Genomic DNA, 21,973 nt, shown 5'->3' with positions numbered 1-21,973 from the left:
GATTTATTATCTCTGCTCCCTTCACCTTTAGAGGATAATCCAGACTTGGGGAGGGACTGGAGCCTAGGTTAGTAGGCCATCCATCCATCTGGCCTGTGCTTAGTGTGAGTCCATCCCGTTACTGCCCACATCAAGCGCTAACCCTCTACCCAAGGAGGAGCAAGAGCAACCCTGGGGCCAAACACACACCCAATCATAGCTCAAAGATTGGCAACAACTTCAACCTCAACCTCAATCCATGCAATAACACTCAACTCTCCAAGTTACCTTTATGTGATGATTTCCATTCATATATAAAGACACATGATTGGAAAAACAGTTGCAAAGATGAGCATATTCCAAAAATAAGTAAATAGTATTGTTTGAATTTGTAAGGCCTTGATTGACTAAATCCCAACTCATTCCGGCTGGGGAGCTGCGCTTGAATCCATGTCCAGACCAAAGACCAAGTAGGGAGCCGAGGGAGGAGCAGAAGACCAAAGTGTGGACACACAGAAGAGGTCTCATAACGTGCGCCTGTCTATGCTAATCCCCTGGACCCTGACTCCGTAGGACGTACAGGAGGTCCCCTTCCCTACTGTCACAAAGCATTGATATAAAGACAGCCATGTTTACTTAATGCCTAGGTAGACCAATTATGTTATCATTTACCATGCATTCCTTCTTTACTGCTCATATAAAAAACATAAACTCATACTTCATACATCAATTAGAACAATAATAAAAATAATGTTGGAAATTGTTTGTAAAGAGTTGTTAACAATCAACAAAACAAAAACAATAAAAACTTCCCCAACATTTTTCCTCAACAAGCAATGTTGTATGTTATGTTATGGTACAATTGGTCGGTTGTTAAATAAATCTCATATTTACGTGACCCTTATTGTATGATATAAATATTTTGCGATGGACCATCAACAATAATCAATGGCAACAATAATCATGGCTGCTAGCTATGGTGAATAACATGGATGTAGAGTATACGGAGAAGACAGCAGGCCAAAACACAAGGCATGACCCTTAAAAAATGCAACAAGTAGGTAATACACAGATCCATTCACCCTAGTGTCTTACATGGTCTCAAAGTAAATATAAATGTTTTGTGTTTCTCTATAAACTCTAGTTAATATCATGGATAGGGATGGCCCCCAGTAGGATCAAACCCCTGACCCTGACATTGTGTTATTGCCACACTCTACTCGTGGATCCCCTCATCTCTCCCCTGCCTATTCAATCAGGGTCCGGCAACTCACATATCCTCACATATCGGAGCTGAAAGTAGCCTCCCTGCTGAGGGTGGGTGCTCCACGCTGCAGTCAAGGCTGAGGTAGAGCAAGCAGGGGGCTGGAGGCTGTTTCAACACTGGGCGACGTCCACTGATCCCTGGGTGCCCCAGCCCATGCCTCCTCCCTGGCAGAGGCAGCGCAGCAGGCCGGCCCCCAGATGGGCGGCAGTAGGGGGGCGCAGGCGTTGGAGCTGACGGGAGAGCGTCATGCAGAACCCGCCCGGTGTCGGCCAGGTCGCTGGCCGCGTGCGAGCGCAACCAGGCAAGCACGACCGGAGAGGAGGGGCCGGGCCCTCTGCCGCCCTGGGAGAGGGGTCCTGCCCGGCTAAAGCCACTTACAACCGTTTATTCACACATTCACACGCCGATGACAGAGACCACCCAGCAGGGTGACGTCTCGTCAGGAGCAGTCAGGGCGAGGTGTCTTGCTCAGGGACATCTCGACACTCTAGCTAGGACGAGCCGGGGATCGAACGAAGAACCTTTTGGTGAAGAACCCGCTCTACCTCCTGAGCTACTGTTGCCCCCTGGTACATGGGTAAAGGCAGCCCCAGCCCCGGGCGGCTCCTGGTTTCCGGGTGACAGACCGTGGAGGAACTCATATGGAGTCCCCTCACCTCATTCCACTGCAGAACCATTCAATACTGGAGGCCGGTGCCCTGAGATGTTTTTAATAGGTTGGTCTCCTTTTGGCTCCTGATGCATTTCATTAAGTAATAATATAAGATGGAGGGAAAAAAGGGTGATCAAAGGGACAATTGAAGGAATACGTTTGGTATAATGACCATTTGAAAGGAATTATTACAAGATCAAATAATTATTATTATTTGATCTTGCACTTGCATGCAAGATCTAAAAACTAAGCAAGATGCATCAATGTGGCGAAGAGAGTTGTGAGTGGGAAGAGTTTATGCTTTCTGTTGCTCTTTCGGGCCCACACTTTTTATAAAGTGTATTCAAGATTAATTAAACCCTGCTTCCCATTTGACTTTTTTAAGATCCCCTGCAGTGTGGCACCTATTACAAACTATATCATTAATAATATCGCAATGTATTGCATCTCTAATTGGCTTTATTGAGCTATGCTGTCTTATAGGCACAAGACTGTTGACAAAATGATATCCTTCAACATATTTCCCTTTTGAGTAAGGGTACCAAAATGAAACTGAAAGTGTAACTAACTAAGAAGGTATAACACAATGAAAATTAACAACACATTCTTGGATCAGGATAGCATATGAAATGGCAGTATGAAGAACTTGAAATTCTGAACTGAGAAGATTACATTCAAATCAACACAAGTAATACAATAAAATTGACACTTCAAATGCATCGGCATAAACGATAAACATTGCATAACTAATGTTAAAAAAACAAAATCTTTGATGGCCTCAAATGCTTTAGTGACCCACATTCTTCTCTGCTCTAATAGCAGAGAAGTTCTCTGCTCTAATAGCCTCTGCTCTAAAGTTTCCCCTGTCCTCCTCCTCCTCCTCCTCCTCCTCCTCCTCCTCCTCCTCCTCCTCCTCCTCCTCCTCCTCCTCCTCACTACATATCCACGCCGCCCTCCTTCGGCCAGGTGTCAACAACACCTGAGCCGGATCCGGACTCCCTCGGGGAGTGAGGGTCGGAGACGGTGTCACTATCGGAGAGGCTTTCTGTGTAAGCAGAATCTCCCGTGCCAGAACTGAGAACTGTGCCACTGCTGCCAGCGGAATCCCAGAATGCCTCTGGAGTTCCTGAGGCCTCTGTTATTAATCCCCCCTCCCCCTCCTCCCCCTCCTCCTCCTCCTCCTCTCTGAGCTGCTGCCGCTGGCGGCTGATCAGCTTTTGGAGCTGCAGCTTGCTGGTGAAGAAGACCCGGCGCCAGCCCAGCTCAAGCCCGAGGGACCCCACCTCGGCCGGGACCGTCTCCCAGTGGCCCCGCACCGCCTGCTCCCAGAAGGCCTCTGAGCTGCACAGCTTGGGACCCCGGGGACAGAACGCCAGAGCAGTCAGGAGGTGGATCAGCGGCCAGCAACACATGGACACGGTAGAGTATCGTTATAGGACTGATAGCACGGCTTCTATCTACAGACTGACCGGTAGGGGTTAGACTATGTGGACATCGGGGATCAAACCCAGGACCCGGACTGACCAAAAGGTCCCAGCTACTCTCCCCTGCCCCCAGGACCTCCACACAACAGACAACACTAGTTTGCCGTTCCTTTAACAACGCAGGTGTGTGGGGGTGTGTGTGTTGTGAGCGCTGACCTTCCTGAAGCGGTGGGAGGTCTGGCCCAGCGCGCCCACCTCCTCCAGCTGCAGGTGGGCCAGTATGCGGAGCAGCAGGGCGTCAGGCAGGCGCTCCAGGTAGTCGTAGCAGCCTCGGCCCAGGGCCAGCGTGTAGGCCTGGATCCCTTGGCCGAACACCAGGCCCACCTGGCCTGGGGGGAGGGGGGGGGGGGGCTGGTGTTTAAACCTGGGGTTTGTTGTGTGATTATGCAAATACTCATAATGTATAATGTTGCAGAACCCCCTTTTTCCCGAAAGGGTTAATACGAACTGAAATATTATCATTTAAATATATATGATTATCCGGAAAAACCTGCACACATCAAAATTCAATAATGACAATGTGTTTTAGAAATAAGGGGAATTTACTTTTACATTTGAGCATTAATAGCCTTGGTAGGCCGACAGTGGCTTGTGTCAAGAAGCAGCCAATGCTTACATGCCAAAAACTCAATAGATACTGATGTACTGTATGGTTACTGATGTACTGTATGGCTACTTATGTACTGTATGGTTACTGATGTACTGTATGGCTACTGATGTACTGTAGGGCTACTGATGAACTGTATGGCTACTGATGTACTGTATGGATACGGATATACTGGCCCAACAGTGAGCCTGGGATGCGGGGTCCACTGCTACCACTACCGCATCTTACCGCACGAAGGCAGCAGAGAACCCTTTAGTCTTCATCATAATGTCATTCATCAGCACATAGACCGGGTTCAATCTTTAACCTGTAAATAACACTTTCTCGAGCAGCTCAATCCCACGATATACACTCGGGGAAAACCTTAAATCGATTCACTATCCTATTGGACTCAAAGCCGCTACTTTTGCTCATTATGAGGCATGAGGAATGATTGATCTGTGGGTTTTTTGTTGTATTTCTACATCCAACGTTCACACCTGCACCACAACCCTCAGATTACTGGTTAATATCAGTAGGTGATTGGTCCATGCTGTGGGTTCTGGGATGCGGAGGGATACGGAGCCGGGTTTACTCTGTAAGCGGGTGTCCTCCAGGTAGTCCTGATGGGACTCCCTCTGCTCCCCTGGCTTTGCGTTCCTGGAGGCATTTCTGAGGGAAATCTTCCAATACCTCCATATTACCTGGAAGAGTATTTGCCAACGTTTGAACACAGCTGAGGAATCAAACCCACATTAAAGCACTGAGGAGTTGGACGCATGCCCCGTGTCGTCTTGTCGGGAGACTGGTTGCGACATGGTGTTGCTATGGCGAAACATTTATTTTAACAGAAGCAAACAGACATTTTAAGTTGTACAAGACCATAAATAACTTACGTCTGATTTAGTGATGCTCAATTGATAAAAATCCTTATTAGGCGCAGGGCCTTGTGCACTTATTTCAAATAAAGGTTCTTTCAGAAGAGAGGCCATGTCAACGAGGTTGCGGTTGTCATGCCAACAGCGGTACCGCACAGGAACACCAGGGGTGCCACTGAGCAGTGTGCCTCCAGGGGAGAAACCCCCTGGAACAGGTGCATCTCATATATTCTGATTATACATATATTGACCTAAAGAGTTGTGCATTTATTGTATCAACGTATTCGTTTAGGAACATTTTGAATTACATCCCTTAAATCACATTGTATTGAGCATGTGGACACATTGTTAAATCCTTTCTTGACCCAAAACATTATTTTTGTGTAAATATATAAAAAAATGTATTATTAGATATAATTAACAAAGCAACTGTTGACCAACCAAAATAAATCCTCTATAGCACAATCTGTAGTTAAAAATCTTTAATTTATTTATACATATATTTATATATGTACACAACGACTTAACCATTCGTGTAAAAACAAGTAACATTTTGTCAAATCCAATGTTAGTCATCACTGGCATATTCCCAGAGGCTCAGGCACTAGCTTCTAACAGGGTCCTCTCCGCTCGCCTAACTTTCAAGCTAATTGTCTGAAAGTTGAAGAAAAGGAATAAACTGTTTTTTTCTGTCAGAGAAGAGCAGAGAAACAGCTTGGTCAATTATTATCACAATTCATGATGCCAAAAAAGAACTGGACGGAAATTCTGTATATGGTCATTTTCCAATCCTCGACTGCTTAACCCCTCATTCTCTGCCATTTTTGCCTTTAGCAATTTCAGCAACTTGTACGTGGTGACCTATTCTGGCAGAAAGATTACCTAGGTTACCCCCAACGACCCTGAGACCGTTACAAGACAGTCTTACCCTCACCTCAGTGTAATTGGTGAACCTCCTGAAGTGCTGCACGTTAAAACACACACACACACACACACACACACACACACACACACACACACACACACACACACACACACACACACACACACACACACACACACACACACACACACACACACACACACACACACGTCAGGGGGTAAAGAAATCATGAGGAAGCTTGATTGGTGTTCATAACTCCATGCAGGTAAGTTCATAAAAGACGCCCTTCTCTTTCACTTGGCCTCATTAAGTCTCATGTTACCTGGGCTTTTGTGCTGAAACAAAACATACGCCAGACCCTCGTACCAGGGATGATCTTCGAATTCAGATTTTCCCTTTTTAAAATCTCCACAGGCCGTATATATATATATATATATATATATATATATATATATATATATATATATATATATAGGACAGTTCTATAGTTAGATAGAGCCGGCAGGCATTGTATATAGGCCTTCCAGGCACGTTGTATAGAGCTACGTTCTTCTAAAATAAAATGAGGGCACGTTTTTTTTGTTAAAGAGAAAACAATCTATGACACTTGTTCACCATCATCATCCCCGGTTTGTCTCCACACTGGGGGACAAAACGTACTCTCAAAACGACACACATTTCTAAAAAGGTCCAGAGTGATGGCAGATTTGGCAGGAACCCTTCTCAAGGAAAATAAAAAGCTTAAGGTATACAGCCTTAGTAATTTAAAATATACATTGTAGTGGCCATCTCCCCAAGGCATGGAGCTCAACACACCTTGGTGAACCCAGTCCAAGTTCCAGACACATAACATGTACATAATAGCGATTACAAATTAGGATATGCACTACGACCTTACGTGCATAGACAAAGAAATAAAGAGTATAGAGTTCTGTATATAGTCCATAGGGTATATAATTACCCTCCCTCCCCTCCCCACCCTTAAGTCTTGAGTAATAGTCCTTTATAATTCCTTCATCGTGTTCATGTAAACGTTTTTTCTTCTTCTCTAAGAAATAAAATAAAAAATCTTTGATTATTAGTCTTTTTGTTTGAGAAAATGTACTGTCCCTAGCTGTGCGAGACAGTATGTGGGAGCGTAGAGTATGTGCTGCATGCTGCCCCCCGGTGGCGGGGACTGGAAGGTGTGCTACAGGAAGGGGTTGCTGGAGGATCCTCCAGCAGAGAACGCTCCAGTAGAGGCCTGAAGGAGACAACATGAGAGGGGGGTGGGGGGAGGTCAGTGGTATGAAAGTTATTCAGCTACAGACAGTAAACACTATTTTTCACAGTGCTAATAAAAGCATTTCATTTTGATGCGGTACAAAGTGTATTTCTTTCTAGCCAGATGTGTTTTGAATCGGATCCTTTCATCCCGTTAATCAACATTCCTGTGAGAAGCTTCCTCCCACCCACCCCAACACACTGGATAATGTAGTTCTTCTTCTGGGAAACATGTAGAGTAGTTTCCCAGCATGCTCATTGCTCACCATGAAGGGGTTGTTAGACAGGCCATGGCCGGCCCCAGCCTGGCCAAAGGGGGCCATGGTGGGCTTGGTGTGACCGTACATGGGGTAAACAGGGCCTGGAGTGGGGCGGGGAGAGAGCGAGACCGGAGGGTTGCACAATTAACACAAATAATCCAGTCTCTTCATGTTATCATGCGTTTGTATATTCAAAACAAATCTCCAGGAAGGATTGAAGTTTAGCAGCTATTCCAACCAATGCACACAGTGCAGCAACTACCAATGAATATTACTTTCGCTGCGCAAGAGTTGAACTCAGAAGGGAGCACCACATGTGACAAGTACGAGGCAAGAAGAAGAAGAAAACATCATTCCAAATGATTTGCCCGCTAGTCTTTTTCATGTGTTCATAAGCAACTGTGGATGTAAACCAACCAGGGAAAGGTAGTGCACAGGTAGGGGGGGGGGCAGGGGACACTGGGGTACTTAGGAGCAGGGAAGGGGCACTAACCATTGGGTTGTGGGTGGTAGGCCCCGGGCTGGGGGTAGGGGCCTGGGGCCTGGCCAGGGAAGGGCTGCCCGAAGCTTCCACTGAAACTGGTCGGGAGGCAGTAGGAGGAGGCATTCCCAAAGCCAGCAGGCATGCTCATAGAGCCAGTCGCGAAAGAGGCTACAACACACACGGGCCATACAGAAAGGGTCGGTTTTCAATCGCGCAAGAATGCACACGCACACGCGTATGGGGACACCCGACACAGACGGGAGCTAACACACAGGGACAGACACACCGGGACAACCACAAAGGGACACACACACACACACACACACACACACACACACACAGGGGTGGGGGTTGTGGTGGAGATTTAGACACTGATTTTTTCTTACCGTTACTCTTGCGGTTTGGCCAAATTATAATCAAATATACGCCAATGGAAGACAAAGTGGTAGACACAGACCTGGAGGAGGAGGCCTGCCGTTGCTCTGGAAAGGATTGTTGGCCATCTCTGGGGCGACGGCTGAGGGAACAAAGGGGTTTGTGGAAGGTACCGCTGGAAGAACCCCAACAGCATGAACACGTTACGCATTGAAATATGAAGGAGAAAAGCATGCAGAGTGTTCAGAGCATTAATAAGAATAATTCTGTTTACCTCCGAAGCCATGTTGCATGCTGGGTAAGACGGATTGAGTTTGTGCGGGCGAGCTTCCCAACACCGGTCCAAAGACATTCCTACAAACACAGTCATCAAGCATGTTGAAACCTTTCCTTTGAGAGACATTGTTTGGTTGGAAGAAACCGTCCGACCTAAACTCCAAACGCAGTATAAAACGTCTTTTAATTCTGCTCCCACATATTTCGGCAAGTGTTTAGACTATATTATGTGTTTGTCGTTCTCAGCTGTCTTTACGTTTTTCCTGCAAGCCAAATTGCATACTTGAAGAAAGCTAATTCTCTGTTGCCAGGAAGATTCGGACACTAAACAGGGATCGACCTTATCTCAAAATCTTTTGTTTTAAAAAACCCAGCCAGTAGAGTAACAACATTCAGTGTGCATCACTGTCTACACTTCTGTTTCAATGGAAGTTACCGCTCATGGCTGCTCTCGCTCTCTCTCCCTCCCTCCCTCCCTCCCTCCCTCCCTCCCTCCCTCCCTCCCTCCTCACCCTTGGACATTGCTGCCGGTGGGGGCTGAGGAGCTGAGTTGGTTGTCCAGCTCAGCCAGGGCAGCGTAGCGGTCCTCGGAGGAGCTGCCCATCTGGCACTGGGAGGGAACCACACTGGAGATGGAGGGGATGGGAATTCCATCCCCTGAGGCCAGGGAGGGAGGGAGGGAGGGAGGGAGGGAGGGACAGATAGAGACGGTCAAACCTTCCGAATCTTGTCGAGGAAGACAGGCAGTAAGTGTGTATGCTTAAATAAAATCAAAACAGCAGCAACGCAAAGGGGACCAGGAAATGAACGAAAGCATGACCGTTAATTCAGTTATACGGTGGGAGATTTTGACACTGTAAGTATAATATGTCATTTAGAATAATCTTTTGGCAGATACGCCAATTCTTTATTTTTCTGTTGCACACAACTAACACAAGTATTCATCGTAAATAATGACGATGACTGAAATGTAAAGTGGAAGCATAGTTGCTCAGTATGAGTGGAGAATGGGGAGGGGGGGGGGGGGGGGGTTGGGAGATAGATGGGTGGGTAGGGGTACCTGACGAAAATGAGGTGGAGGGTGACGTGCTCAGATGGGATGGGATTCCAGAGTTTCCAAAAGCCTCGAAGTTGGCAAAGTTGGCATTTGAATGACCCTGAGAGGCAGCTGCCACCAACAGATAAGGGATACAAAACGCTGATCACGGCTGCAAAAGCATGGGGTGACGGCAGTGTAAATGGATACATATTAGACGTTCATCTATACACGGAGAAATACACAAATCCCCGCGAGGCACACCGCCACACCACGTGACAAACAGACGGGTGGACTGTGAAAGCGGTTACCTGATTGCGTCGGAAAATGTGCAAAGTTGGCAAAGTTGGCCGAGCCGGCGGCTTGCGCGGGCGGACCGGCAAAGATGTCCCCTCCCAGGGCAGACAGCAGGTCAAACTTCTTCTCCTGCCCACCGAGGTGCACCTTGGTGCGACCCAGTCCAGGAGACTGGGGTGGGGGGGGGGGGGAGGCAGACAGAGGAACAGAGGGTGTTGGTGGGAGCGGCTGGTTTAATGCATTGCAGTCGGATGCTGGCAGGAATCATTAAGCAGGATTTTTTTATCAGGGATGTCCTGTGATTTACCATTTAGTCACTATTCTATCATTTAGAACAGGATTTATTAGTTTGCAGTGAATTCAGATACAGGTCATTATGGAGGTCATTTCCTAGCTCTCTTGCTAGGAAATCCTGTTCAAGGACGCCCACAGGGAAGGCGGCGTCCATGGGGATCAAACCCAGCCGGTACCTGGCGTGGGGGGGTCTTGGTGAGCTGCAGGGTCTTGAGGGGCTGGACCTCCGGGGTGCTGCCGGTGCTGCTGGCCGAGGAGCCCGACACGCCGGCCTGGACGGTGGACACTGGCCGGGCCTGCTCCGGGGGGACATACCTGGACCCCCAGGGAAGGAGGAACCGTCTCATGTTAACATTAGAACGGATGGCTGTTGGTTGTTATTGTTATCACATGTTTTATACATACATTATCATAGATATGTATATGTATTTTGTTTCCAATACAATTAAGCAGTCAATTAACAGTTGGTTCCTGGCAAAGATCCGGCTTTTTGTGCCATCTTTGAGCAACATGTTTGACATCGACTAAACACGAAGACAAGTAACAACAAGAACGTCTGTGACTGTCCCGAAACAAGATTGAAATCAGATTACCATCTTTTCTTCTCATATTTCTCTTGAAGGAATTCTTTCACTTTCTGCGGTTCCCGGAAGTCAGGAACAACTGAGGTCCTGTCGTCATAGAGACCCAACCAGATGTGTTTACAGACCTGGCGGGGGAGGTCGGCGGGATGGGGTGGGGGTGCAGGGAAGAGGAATGTTAAGGGAGTCGGAGAGAGTAGGGGGAGAGAGAGGTTCGACATGAGGGAGGGGGAGGGGGTGACAAGGCGTGCGTAAATTTGTGTGTGTGTGTGTGTGTGTGTGTGTGTGTGTGTGTGTGTGTGTGTGTGTGTGTGTGTGTGTGTGTGTGTGTGTGTGTGTGTGTGTGTGTGTGTGTGTGTGTGTGTGTGTGTGTGTGTGTCGTGTGTGTGTGTGTGGGGGGCAGGGTGGAGAGGAATGCAAATAAAGTTGTCTGAGCGAAGCCCAGTGATTTGCCAATAAAGTACTCGTTCTAGCCCATAACAGATAGACATCTGAGAGGATAATGCATGCGGAACACACAGAGCCTTTTTCTAAATGTGTGTGCTGCGTGGATACCGATAAGGAAACACATACCTCATTGGTGTGTTTCTGTAGGAACTCGATCTCATGCTGTGTGAATGTGGTCATAGAGATGGACTTTACTCTGTGTGGGGGATTCAGCCCTCGCCTGTGTGTGAGGAGGCAGAAAGGGGAGAGGTTCGCAGAGAGCAAGATGCAACAAAAAACACACCAAAACAACCAAAGCTAAAAATTAATGTAGCGCAGGGTATGAATCACCACATTACGCTTGTTTTTATCATCTGTCAATAATAAAAACAGATTAAATGGATTCACCCAAGTGTGGCCTGGGTTTGAGTAGGCTATAGTGTATAGAGTCTGAAGAGACAAATTTATTCCATGTGGGCAATTGACCACCGATACGGTAAAAATCCAAACCAAAGTTGAGAATTGTTTCCAAAGCAAGTTTCGAAGGGTCGAGAAGTGGTTTCCGAGACTAACAGCGATGCAGAAAACACCCGCCCCATGTTTTATTGTATAGGCCTACTAAAGGTGTGTTCGGACGTCCGAGGCACTTCTGCCTCCGACTTTATGTTATATAATGCTAGTCACATATTTGAGTAAGCAGCAAACATCTTTTAAACTGCACTGCTGACATGATGGTGGGCAGCCAAGATGAGGACCAACATGAACTTACGATATCCCCTATTCTCACCTCAACATCGACCACCCACCGAGCGGTCAGAAAAACAACATCTGTCAATCAAACACAAACAATGATGCGACCTATCCAGGTCGAAACCATGGGAACCCTTCTCCTGAAGACGGATAGTCCCAGGTTAAGACAAGTGTTGCTCGGTTCTGGTCCTAGCAGGCTGGCTAACGGTACCGCAAGGGGGTCCCACCCTACACAACTAACGCCTTCAACATCAAAACAGTCACACACTGCATCGTTAACAACAACAACAACAACAACACGAGACAACCGCACTTACAAGACCCCAGAGCAAGTGGTACAGACGAACGAGCCCACGGTCATGTTGGCGTAGGTCGGGCCACGTTGGTCGCAGTCGAAGCATCTCCGATTCGGGGGAAGGCTGGTCATCTCCCGGAGCATCTTCAGATGTGTGTCCTCCTGTTTTCGTTTCGCACTCGTCGCCATGACCCACTACTACTACTGCTTCACTGCTACTGTCAGCTGGAGGTATCAAGGTGAGGTCACGTGGGTGAGGGGATGGAGGGACTGTCTACCGGGGAGACGTACCGCGACGGCGGCGGCCAGACACCTTGCCGAGAGGTCTAGTTTGGGGGAGACTGTTGGCTGACTGATGAATGACTTCTTCCGAGTGGGAAAGAGGAGGAATACATAACTTCATGCACACAGTCGCCACCTATTGGATTGGAATGCTGCAAGTGTAAGAATGTTAATCTAATGTCTTATAATTACATGATAACTTAGGTATATACTGTATATAAAGTTGATGTCGAACTACAAAAAACAGTAAATGATGCAAACTTAATCATAAAATCTAAACAGAAAATACACACAAGAAATTCAACCAAATATTATTTTGTTTATTTGCAAAAATCTTGACAACTGCACATGATCGTCGACTCAAAATGGAAACATAATAAATAAAAAAATGTATGATGGTAGCTAACTAGTTCTCCATCTCCCGCCTTGACACCCTGACGTACTTAACATTCAAGGCTTTGGTCCCCGCCTTGGCTCCCGTCACCCAGCAGGTGTCTGCTGAATATCCTTGTGATGAAACATACCCTGTCTCCAGAGGCATCAATAGCAGGGATCACACACTGGTCTCTTTCATAGCCCTCCCTAGCGCTGGGTGACGGTGGTCTGTGGGTCTAGCGAACCCCCGAGAACATCTTTTATGTGCTTCATTGACAGGCGTGTGTTGGAGTGACTTCCCTGTCGCGGTGGACGCAGCCTCGGAGACCACTGCTGGGAGGACCAGTGTGCTGTCTCTTGTGGGAGGACTGGTAAACATGAATCAGTAGATTTAAAGAAAATATGGCAAGGTCTTGGGGTTCTCATCCAACCCCGGCCGAGACGCAACGGAATGCTTTCTGCTAGGACTTGTTAGGTTTTTTTACTTGCTTTGCTGGGAACAGCTTCGGCACCATCCATCTGCTAGGAGAAGAGATGAAGAAAGACACTCAATCATTACCTTTTATTTATTCAAGTTTGAGCAAGTTTTAGTTTCTATTAGCAGGGCTGTTTCTGTCCATCTGGAGGTCCCAAGCCACCACTAATACTAACTAACTTTTGTTTAGTTAGTTCATTTAATAAGATTGATAGATAATGGCTTAAATCATTTGAGAGTAGTGTTTAGTACTCCCTGGCCCGGTTGACCGTGATGATTCATTGGGCGTCACCTGTTTCCTCTTCCTGGTGACTCTGAAGAAGTCCTCCATGCGCATCTGTCTGCTGGGGCCGCTCTTCCTCTCCTCCCTTTCTTTTCTCTTTTTCTCCCGCGCCTCACGGAATTTAACCATTCGCCCGCGGATCCTGGGCTCTCTGAGGCCACACACACACACACACACACACACACACACACACACACACACACACACACACACACACACACACGCACACACACACAAAAAAAAAGAAAATAATAATTTGGCCTGTGTGTGTATTTCTCATTTAAATAGGCCTGCAGTTTGTGTTTCAGTAGAAGCTACATTTTAGTTGTTTAGTTTAGTAGCAAAAAATGTTTACTTCTTCTTTAAAGTTTCTACTTAGTTGTAATAATGGATCCATTTGAATGATCAACTACAATTTTAAATAAAAAAAACAACAAGATTGCGCAGCTTTTTTCGATTGCTATTTCAATGTTGATTGTATGCCTGAATTAATCCTAGCCTCACTGTTAACCGCTTGAGAGAAAAGCGTCTGCTAAATGACTAGAGGAAAATGTAAGGGTAACTATGTTGAATGTATGAGCAGAGTATGGGTCGTCACTTACAAGGTCTATATATATAAATATAAATATATATATATATATATATATATATATATATATATATATATATACTAGCTCTATATAAGGTGAGACTGAAGCCCACCTACACATGAGCCTACCCACTTGACATGATGTGTGGTGCAGAGGAGCTGCACCAGGCCCTCCTCATCCGGCTCCGTCCACACCAGATCCTGGGCTACGGTGCGGGCCCCCTCCAGGAACAACTTCCGGGCTTCTTGGTACTGCCAGAAATGAGGAACAGGATGTGTCTGCAGTGTGGCAATAAGAAGAAAAAGATTGGTTGGTTTCACACATTCTCTGATTTCATTACAATGCTGAAGTTAGTGAATAATACAAGATGTCCACCTTATGAACCGCAGGGTTCATAAGGTGTCCTATCCCGCACCTTTCTGTTGATATTCAGAACCACTTGCTCTATGGTGTGATGTTCCTGGATCAGCTTCAGGGCTCTCTTGGGGCCTAAACCCACTATCTTGTCGCAATAGTCACAGCCCAGCAGGATACACAGGTCCACAAACTGGTAGAGAGGAAGGCCAAGGGAGGTATAGCTGTACAATTACAAAGGAAATTATTTCCAACAGATGTTGTCGCAACACATATATTACCCATGTGTCAGGTGGAAGCGATGTGTGAATTAATGTTATTAAAAGTGACCTTACCTCCTCCTGGCTTAATTTCAGCTTTTCAAGGATCTTGGGTAAGGAATATTCAATAACCTCACTGGAAAAAAGTAGATTTTCGAATTTTATAGACCGTCTATTAGCAATCTTTTATCAAATTTAGAAAAGTTGTTTTACATTTCAGTCATCGTCTTCTTCCCTCATTAATTTCTGAAGAACCATTTTGAAAAGTGGAAATCAATAAAAAAAAACAAGGTTTCTACTTTCGTCAACATTTGACTAAAGAATCCAAGAATCCAGAAACAGCACTGTAAAGAGCACAGCTCTAACCTGTCCTTCTTTGCGTTCAGTTGACGAATGAGGAGGCCTGCTCCAAAGGGCAGGGTGTCCATGTCTTCTGACGCCACCGCGTCCGCAGTACCTTCACTCACGAGGCGCGCACACAGAGCCTCCCCATCCCCCGGGGCCTGGAGCACAATGAGATGCATCCAAATATTGTCCTGCCTCTGCTAGAATAGGTCTGTTCTGGGGAATTGGCTCGAGTTAGAGCATTTAGCAATAGGACATCTTGTTGCTGATAGCCTACCTGAAGGATTGGTACACCTAGAAGCTTCAAGAGCTGAAGGCATTCCTTGGTCTGTGATGATGCTAAAAAAAAATAGACAATAAAATGTGTCACTGATACTTTCAGGACTATTTAATACTAAGGGGAAACAAGTTGTGAAGTGAAGCTGAGTAGTGAACGGACAGTACAATACTAAAATGCATGTTAACGGTTTGGTCCTACCAGCACCAGAGCGGTTTGGGGAGCCCCATCCAGCGGTCTCTGCTCTCCTCTCCAGCTGTAAGGGGTCACAGGGGGCTGTTGGTCTTCAAGACGTCATTGGTACTTATATTCTAAACAGACTCACAAATAACAATAGCAACATAATTTCACGTTGGCATATCACGTATTCTTATTTATTCAGACGAGAGACATCTATGAAACGCACATCTTGATACAAACCGCTGTCCACACTTACCACAGCCAGCTTCTCCCCAGGGGGCTTGCCGTCAAACACAAACACAGGCTTGATGTCATGTTCTAGGAAGGTGAGCGTTCGGAAGAAGATACCTGTCATAGGACTGAAGACACCGAATAAAACAGGTATCAGATACCTGCCCAATTAATATGGTAAAACCAGGAGCGCCCAAAATTGATAATTTATCCAATACCTTCACCTTAGAAAGTTGAGTTTAGGTACAGCAGTCCGAAACTGGTTCATAATAATAGAAGTATCCAGCGCAATCACCTTCCCTGATGAATGAGAGAAGACACACAAATACACAAAATACTCATGGTGTGATCTCCTTGTTTTTGTGCATCTTGTACGTGAGCATTAGCGAAGTTACTTTCAGAATAACAAAGGGGTATGCTAACTAGGATTAGCCACCAATAGAATACTACGAAAACCGAGTTATAATGTATTACCTGTGTAGTCACTTATATCTTTATAAGAGATCGCATCAGGTGCTGCGATGCGAATCAGATCGGCCAGTTTTGTGATCCCCATTGTTATGACATGGGAATAGTTTCCTTTAGCTGGCGCTACCTCAACAGTAGGACTTGTATTTTGGCTGTAACACGGATGGACCAATAGGGGCAGTATTGGTCAGTGGTGTACAATCAAAGACACATCATCAACATCTTTCATTTATCATTTACACTGAAGTATTAAGAAATAATACATATTTGCATTAAGACAAAGAATGAATGTCTAACATCACAGTATAGGTACATCATCACAGACGCAATATTCATTCAGCAAATAGCATTTTTGTTGTGAAAGCCCGTTGGGATTTCTCACTAAATGCCCATGGACATGGTTCACATTGATCTTTCATCCAGAATGAAATATATTTTCTTATATACACATAATTACTTTATATACACAGACATCAAGTACACATATTTATAGCAATCTAGTTATTTCCAGCATACAATGTGGAATCAATGGAAAAAACCTTCATGCATTTACTCTTTTTGGTCATCAACATCCATTGCCAGAAACCATTGCCAACTAAATTAAAATACATGACCATTATCCTTCATCATTTGACTCAAGATAATAAATGGTATCAAAATGTTGAACTAAACTACTGTGTATTTGCAATTGCTACAATGCTCCATAAACACTATAAAACTCAAGTGTTGCAACAATACTCATAAATATTGTAAATAAATAGTATACACACAGTTGTACATTATTTTGGGTAAGACGCAATGATTATTTAGGGAAATTATTATGGCCTCTCTAGATTTTGTCATGTTATGACACTTAAGAGCAAAACAACATTCAATCAAACTACTGAACCACAACCCATAACAAGATAACCTGATTCCAACTGTCAGTCTAGCATTACTTTCCCAAACCAATTGTCTCACTCTATTGCTTATCCTTTTATAAGTCACCCCACCCATTTGTAAACTATCACCCATGGGCAGTGTTTGTAAGATTATAACCATTGAGAGGACTAACATGGCGGTTGTTTCTTGGTTCACATTGTGACCATGCAAGGGAGAGGACTAGAAAATGGAAGGAAGAATTTGATCCGACCACCGCCGTTTGGGAAAGTCAATGGCCAGTGGTCCGTTGTGGGTGGTTGTTAGCGACGGAACCAGGTCCAGGTGTTGACCAGCCAGAAGGCCACGGTGGCAGAGTACAGAATCATCTCTCTCCTGGAGCGCTCCTTGTTCTCCTCCTCCAGCAGCTGCAGACGGCGGTTCAGCTTCACAATCTGAAAGAACCGTTCACTAGATCAGGGATCGTTAACCTTCACTCTCAGAAGAGCCATTTCTGGTCCCTCCCACCAAATAAATATATCTTGAGCCACAAAACCTATTCGACCACTAAAATGAAGATAACACAGCATCTAACTTTTGTACCTAGTTATACTAGATATAAAATAACCAATAGCCTATAGTTGGTTGCATTTATGAAATGTATTGTTGTAGAACAAAATATTAAAACACTTTATTTTGCTATTTCAGTGTCACAGTATCACCTTGATCTCCAAAATAAGAGGTGTTCCCTTTGAGATAAAAGATAAAAAGTTTTTATTATTAAAAGAAAAAATAATAATCAGAGCTACATGGAGCGGGGGGGGTAGAGGGGCCACATTCGGCTCCAGAGCCGCAGGTTGCTGACCCCTCACTAGATAGATCAAATACTATCAGCACTCCAAGAGGCATTCTTACACCGCTCGTATCCATCTGTACGTTCCGGCTTATTTTTGAGTTGGTTTACCTCCTAGTGGTAATGTAGTGTCGGTTAGTTACCTGACGTCGCAGGGAGGACGCGTCCACCAAACTGGACTCCTCAGCTGCTAAATCAAGGGTCATTTCCATCTGGGTCCTGTGGACAACAGTTTGTTGGGCATTATTAAGCTAGATATTAACCCCAGCCATTTTTAAAAGGGCCCCTATTTTACCATCAGGTTTAAGTCTGATTAGGGTCCACCTAGACATGTGATGGCTAGATAAGCCCACCAGTTGCTACACTCCACTGGGTAGGCTGGTTCACTGATCTATCCTTCATACATCTAGGGGGACAGTCCCGCTTGTGATGTCAATAAGTCGCATGGCAGATTTTCCGATGGCTTGTAATGGCTAATAACAATCAAATCCATTGTTAGAAAAAGGGGCCTTTTAAATACTAAGCGGTCAATCATATATCATATTTGTTTTTGCTGCCACCTTGTGGATTTGTAGTTAATATTATCAGAAGGAATGGAAACGGGTGTAATGTACATGTATATGAGCACAGCTTAATACAGTTGTATGAGCATGTTGGCGTATGTGACTTTACTCTTGGTTTGCCGACCCCTTTAAAGCTAAGAAAACCAGTCAGTCCAGACGTTGAATGTTAAGACATTATGATAAGGTGACCAACTGGTACGGGTTTCTTAATGATTTATACAGGTTTCCATAGGAAGCACAGCAGATTATATTTCAAGTGTTTTCTCTGCAAGTACATTGACTTGCTTCTGATGAGTTGAGACGTATTTATAGAATAAAACAAACTAAGGTAACCACAAGAAAATGTCCAGAATGGTGCGAAAGTTATGCAGCTTCAAGAGAAATAAACATAGAAATATCACTTGATTATATATTAGTAGAATCTTAAGGGTTTGACTGGTAACGATTGTCAGAGCCAGGTTCAACAACTATGGAGTGTTGGTTGTGCACATAACAATGACTACCATATAGTATAGGGATAAACTCATTAACTCCAGTTCCGGTTGGAGGTTATCTCTCTCATCCTGTTGTGCTGAGGATTATTGCCATTTCAATTAAGTGATGACATCATAATAGGGTGTCACAACAGAACTGTAATAAAGCCAAATATATGATAAGATACTAATGAATTAAGTATCGGGGACAGGGAATTGTAGTTGGCAGGGTGTTCTGACTCCAAGCCAGGAGGGTTGGGGTTCAATCCCAATGTCCCCCAAAGCCTAAATGTAGGCATCCTCGAGCAAGATACCCTAATCCACAGCCTTCTCCTTAATAAACAAGTCTGAATCCTCTGTTGGTCATTTTAGATAAAAGGGACTTAAAACCGTCATTCACATTTTCCCACACCGACGGCGAAGTCAACCAGGCAGGGCGACAGCCAGTCAGGGTTAGGCGTCTCGCTCAGGGACACCTTGTTATCAGCTAGGAGGAGCCGGGGATCAAACTAGCAACCTTCCGGTTACCAGTCCACCCCGCTCAACCTCCTGAGCTACTGCCTTAAGACGACAAACAACATGGACCCTAACCCAGACGGGAGTCCCCCCGCTACACATCCCCAGAAGAGAGGGAGAGGCGTCACCTGCGCGGGCCGTCCTCCAGGAGCTCCAGGACCTGCTGGTAGGCCCGGCGCGTGGTGGACTGGATGTAGCAGAGCACGCCCCCCGCTGTGTACAGGCTGTAGTTGGCGTCCTCCGGGGAACAGAGAGGGGGGCACGCCCGGAACGGCGGGGGGCCGGCCGAGGGGGACGGGGACACACTGGTGGGGGTAGGAAGGGAAGGGGGGTGGAGAGGAAGGAGATGTGAACGATGTGAGAGTGAAAGACTGAATGAGTGTCGGGAATGTCTTTCAGATAAATCCATGAATGAGTTACCACAGCTCAAAGAAAAAGAGTGAAAAGCCACCAAAAATTGCTTCACAAATTACAAAAGAACAAGTCAACGATTATCAAGATAAACCCGTATTAGCTTTCTGTCGATTCAACCATCGATTGAGCGACTCATGTCCTGTGGTTTCCGTGCTAGTGAGCCAGCAGCACCCACCTCATGTCCGCTCGGCCGGTGTGGCTGACATGCCGAGGGGCCAGGTTCTCGCTCACGCTCCGTTCCCGTCGAGACCGTGAATGAGAGCGCACCTGGGGATTCAGAACCACCACGGATTACTACGTCGTTTAGGTTGAAGCTGGTCGATTCCAAGAAACATTGTGGGTTTAACTGGTGTGGAATAAAATAAATCATACGCGACGCGACAATACTTAGGGATGCGTTCTGATCACACAACCACCCATTAGCATTAATTTATCATAGAAATGTAAGCAATGACTCATCGTATGAATAAGAGCAGATGAAATACAACACAAGGGACCAAATTAGGATGAATCCTGATGGGTGTGTGCCTACCCCCTGGCTGACGTGGGACTGGGGCGACGGGGTCTGCTCCGTCTCCAGGGAATCCAGGGGCTGCTCAGAGAGGGTTAGGGTACGTGGGGGGGCCTTCATGTCCAGCAGGTCCATGGGAGGTCCAGTGGTTTGGATCAGGTCCAGGTCGTGGGGTCGGGAGAACCGAGGATCATCTTCATCTCCTGAAGAGTTGAAGAGATGATGGTGATGGGCATTTGATCCAACAGAAACACTTCCAAAGACAAATCCCCTTCTGCCGCATGTCAGATGAAATGATCTTCCTTTAAACAAGTTTTAGATGATTTGCAAAATATGAAATCCATACCATTATTTGAAAACAGATGAGCTGATAGCTGAAGTAACCCGTAAGCCAACAAAACTATTAAGATTCACTACACTGTACCTCATCGAACAATTCACTCACTCATTTGTCTGGTTCAGTTTTTCCGTCTCCAATTCCTTTCCATTGCTACCAATGATTCATTGTCTTGTTGTTGTATTGATATGATACACATCACAGCAAAGACCAAGATAGACAGAAATAAAAAGAATCAAGTCGCCATGCCTACCCGCTATGATGATCCTCTCGGGTACTTGCATGAGCGTGGTGGGGAAGGGGAAGAGGTGATGCACAGGCAGCCCCCCGGAGTGAGCGTCCGGGGCCACCTTGAGGGTCTCTGGGATTCTCATGCGCTGGTTGATGCCCTCTGTGTACTCCAGATCATAGTGGATGCGGTTCATCTCGGTCTCCTCCGCAGAGGGTGAGGTATAGGTTTGCCCACTCATACAGTCTACAGACATCAAGGAAAAGGAAGCTAATACAACATGGGCCAATAGTGTGTAATGAGAGCCATTTTTACGTTACATATATTTTTTTACAGTGTATGATCTTTCACCCTTTATTGCATTTCACAAATTGTCGGTGGTCTGAAATGAATAATAATATATTGGACCTAATTTCGTTTTGTTGAGGATTTTAGAAAAAAAAAGAAAAGGACACCGAGGGAACCGCAGCCCATAAATAACAACCCAATATCTATGGGATTTGAGACAAAGTCTGATAATTTAGTTATAAAGACTCATTGACAATGTTTAATTGGGTTGTCATTCTACCACAGAAGATAGACAATTGTGTTAAAAGGCTAAACGATGCCAACTCTAGTGTCTATTCTCGGCCGTGAGGAGCGTCACGGACGCGACCTGCGTTGGAGATACCGCTTGAGGCTAGCTGGCTAGTGCGGGCATATCCGCATAAAACGGCTTTATTCGGCCTGTTGTGCTGCCAAACTTACCGTTTGGGAGTCTGCAATGTTCAGTTCATACGATCAACAGACAGGGACTGGAGGGCATATGAGATAAACAGAGCCACGACGAGCGAGGCAGAAGGCGGCTACAGGGCAGTGTTGCCAGATTGGGCTAGATATCTGGCCCAATCTGGCAACACTACTACGGGGAGAATGTGTGTAATTATTCGCTCGTTTTGTTTGACGTGGTGCGTTCGCCAGAGCGGAGCTTAAGTGTTCTGATGACCAACTAGGTTGGATGGAGAGAACGCGGGAGGGTACTTGAGAAAAGTGC

At 45.7% G+C, this 21,973-nt stretch overlaps 4 protein-coding genes across 7 annotated transcripts; all 4 read right to left on the bottom strand.

The window, feature by feature from the left end:
• Positions 1-1,356: 1,356 nt before the first annotated feature.
• Positions 1,357-5,165, bottom strand: fbxo36b (F-box protein 36b). Its single transcript, XM_030363440.1, has 5 exons — positions 4,865-5,165; positions 4,564-4,672; positions 3,539-3,711; positions 3,068-3,247; positions 1,357-1,476 (listed from the first exon to the last, which is right to left on the bottom strand). The coding sequence occupies exons 1-5, from the start codon at positions 4,958-4,960 to the stop codon at positions 1,357-1,359; spliced, it is 678 nt and encodes a 225-aa protein (XP_030219300.1). The 5' UTR covers positions 4,961-5,165.
• Positions 5,166-5,313: 148 nt separating this feature from the next.
• On the bottom strand, positions 5,314-12,439 carry agfg1b (ArfGAP with FG repeats 1b). 3 transcript variants are annotated; one of them, XM_030364931.1, is made up of 12 exons: positions 12,089-12,439; positions 11,169-11,262; positions 10,608-10,723; positions 10,191-10,329; positions 9,735-9,891; positions 9,448-9,555; positions 8,900-9,044; positions 8,386-8,465; positions 8,194-8,286; positions 7,746-7,904; positions 7,259-7,353; positions 5,314-6,972 (listed from the first exon to the last, which is right to left on the bottom strand). In XM_030364931.1, exons 1-12 carry the CDS (start codon positions 12,253-12,255, stop codon positions 6,919-6,921), a joined length of 1,407 nt encoding a protein of 468 aa, XP_030220791.1. In that variant the 5' UTR covers positions 12,256-12,439; the 3' UTR covers positions 5,314-6,918. The 3 variants fall into 3 exon arrangements, with proteins under 3 accessions (XP_030220791.1, XP_030220792.1, XP_030220793.1); XM_030364932.1 differs by having other exon boundaries at positions 8,194-8,253; XM_030364933.1 differs by lacking the exon at positions 9,448-9,555.
• A 208-nt stretch (positions 12,440-12,647) lies between these two features.
• Positions 12,648-16,365, bottom strand: zgc:110269 (probable flap endonuclease 1 homolog). Of its 2 annotated transcripts, none has more exons than XM_030364943.1 (11): positions 16,193-16,365; positions 15,943-16,018; positions 15,744-15,846; positions 15,509-15,563; positions 15,308-15,369; positions 15,052-15,188; positions 14,761-14,821; positions 14,487-14,618; positions 14,204-14,349; positions 13,491-13,632; positions 12,648-13,242 (listed from the first exon to the last, which is right to left on the bottom strand). In XM_030364943.1, exons 1-11 carry the CDS (start codon positions 16,272-16,274, stop codon positions 13,195-13,197), a joined length of 1,044 nt encoding a protein of 347 aa, XP_030220803.1. In that variant the 5' UTR covers positions 16,275-16,365; the 3' UTR covers positions 12,648-13,194. The 2 variants fall into 2 exon arrangements, with proteins under 2 accessions (XP_030220803.1, XP_030220802.1); XM_030364942.1 differs by having other exon boundaries at positions 12,648-13,245; positions 16,193-16,364.
• Positions 16,366-16,401: 36 nt separating this feature from the next.
• On the bottom strand, positions 16,402-21,818 carry LOC115549631 (mitochondrial fission factor homolog A). The gene is made up of 7 exons (XM_030364950.1): positions 21,688-21,818; positions 20,965-21,186; positions 20,396-20,577; positions 20,039-20,130; positions 19,578-19,754; positions 18,041-18,116; positions 16,402-17,499 (listed from the first exon to the last, which is right to left on the bottom strand). Exons 2-7 carry the CDS (start codon positions 21,179-21,181, stop codon positions 17,368-17,370), a joined length of 876 nt encoding a protein of 291 aa, XP_030220810.1. The 5' UTR covers positions 21,182-21,186; positions 21,688-21,818; the 3' UTR covers positions 16,402-17,367.
• Between the last annotated feature and the right edge of the window lie 155 nt (positions 21,819-21,973).

The sequence above is a fragment of the Gadus morhua genome, chromosome 8 (genome assembly GCF_902167405.1).
Source record: "Gadus morhua chromosome 8, gadMor3.0, whole genome shotgun sequence".
Taxonomy (NCBI): domain Eukaryota; kingdom Metazoa; phylum Chordata; class Actinopteri; order Gadiformes; family Gadidae; genus Gadus; species Gadus morhua.
The sequence above is the reverse complement of the archived record's forward strand: the minus strand, read 5'-3'. Positions and strand labels throughout refer to the sequence as shown.

Excerpts from the sequence above, each read along its gene's own strand:
- zgc:110269 (XM_030364942.1), bottom strand. The coding sequence starts at position 16,274 with ATGGGGATCACAAAACTGGCCGATCTGATTCGCATCGCAGCACCTGAT. Across the intron at positions 15,564-15,743 it reads CTGGGGAGAAGCTGGCTGTG|CTGGAGAGGAGAGCAGAGAC; the intron begins GTAAGTGTGGAC and ends GACCCCTTACAG. Across the intron at positions 15,370-15,508 it reads CCCAAACCGCTCTGGTGCTG|CATCATCACAGACCAAGGAA; the intron begins GTAGGACCAAAC and ends ATTTTTTTTTAG.
- agfg1b (XM_030364931.1), bottom strand. The coding sequence starts at position 12,255 with ATGGCGACGAGTGCGAAACGAAAACAGGAGGACACACATCTGAAGATG. Across the intron at positions 10,330-10,607 it reads AAATATGAGAAGAAAAGATG|GTATGTCCCCCCGGAGCAGG; the intron begins GTAATCTGATTT and ends CTGGGGGTCCAG. Across the intron at positions 8,466-8,899 it reads ACCGGCAGCAATGTCCAAGG|GAATGTCTTTGGACCGGTGT; the intron begins GTGAGGAGGGAG and ends CTGTGTTTGTAG.
- LOC115549631 (XM_030364950.1), bottom strand. The coding sequence starts at position 21,181 with ATGAGTGGGCAAACCTATACCTCACCCTCTGCGGAGGAGACCGAGATG. Across the intron at positions 20,578-20,964 it reads CGAGAGGATCATCATAGCGG|GAGATGAAGATGATCCTCGG; the intron begins GTAGGCATGGCG and ends TCAACTCTTCAG. Across the intron at positions 17,500-18,040 it reads CGTCCTCCCTGCGACGTCAG|ATTGTGAAGCTGAACCGCCG; the intron begins GTAACTAACCGA and ends CGGTTCTTTCAG.
- fbxo36b (XM_030363440.1), bottom strand. The coding sequence starts at position 4,960 with ATGGCCTCTCTTCTGAAAGAACCTTTATTTGAAATAAGTGCACAAGGC. Across the intron at positions 3,248-3,538 it reads CCTCCCACCGCTTCAGGAAG|CTGTGCAGCTCAGAGGCCTT; the intron begins GTCAGCGCTCAC and ends CGGGGTCCCAAG. Across the intron at positions 1,477-3,067 it reads TCAGAGAGGAGGAGGAGGAG|CTCCAACGCCTGCGCCCCCC; the intron begins GAGGGGGAGGAG and ends CTCTCCCGTCAG.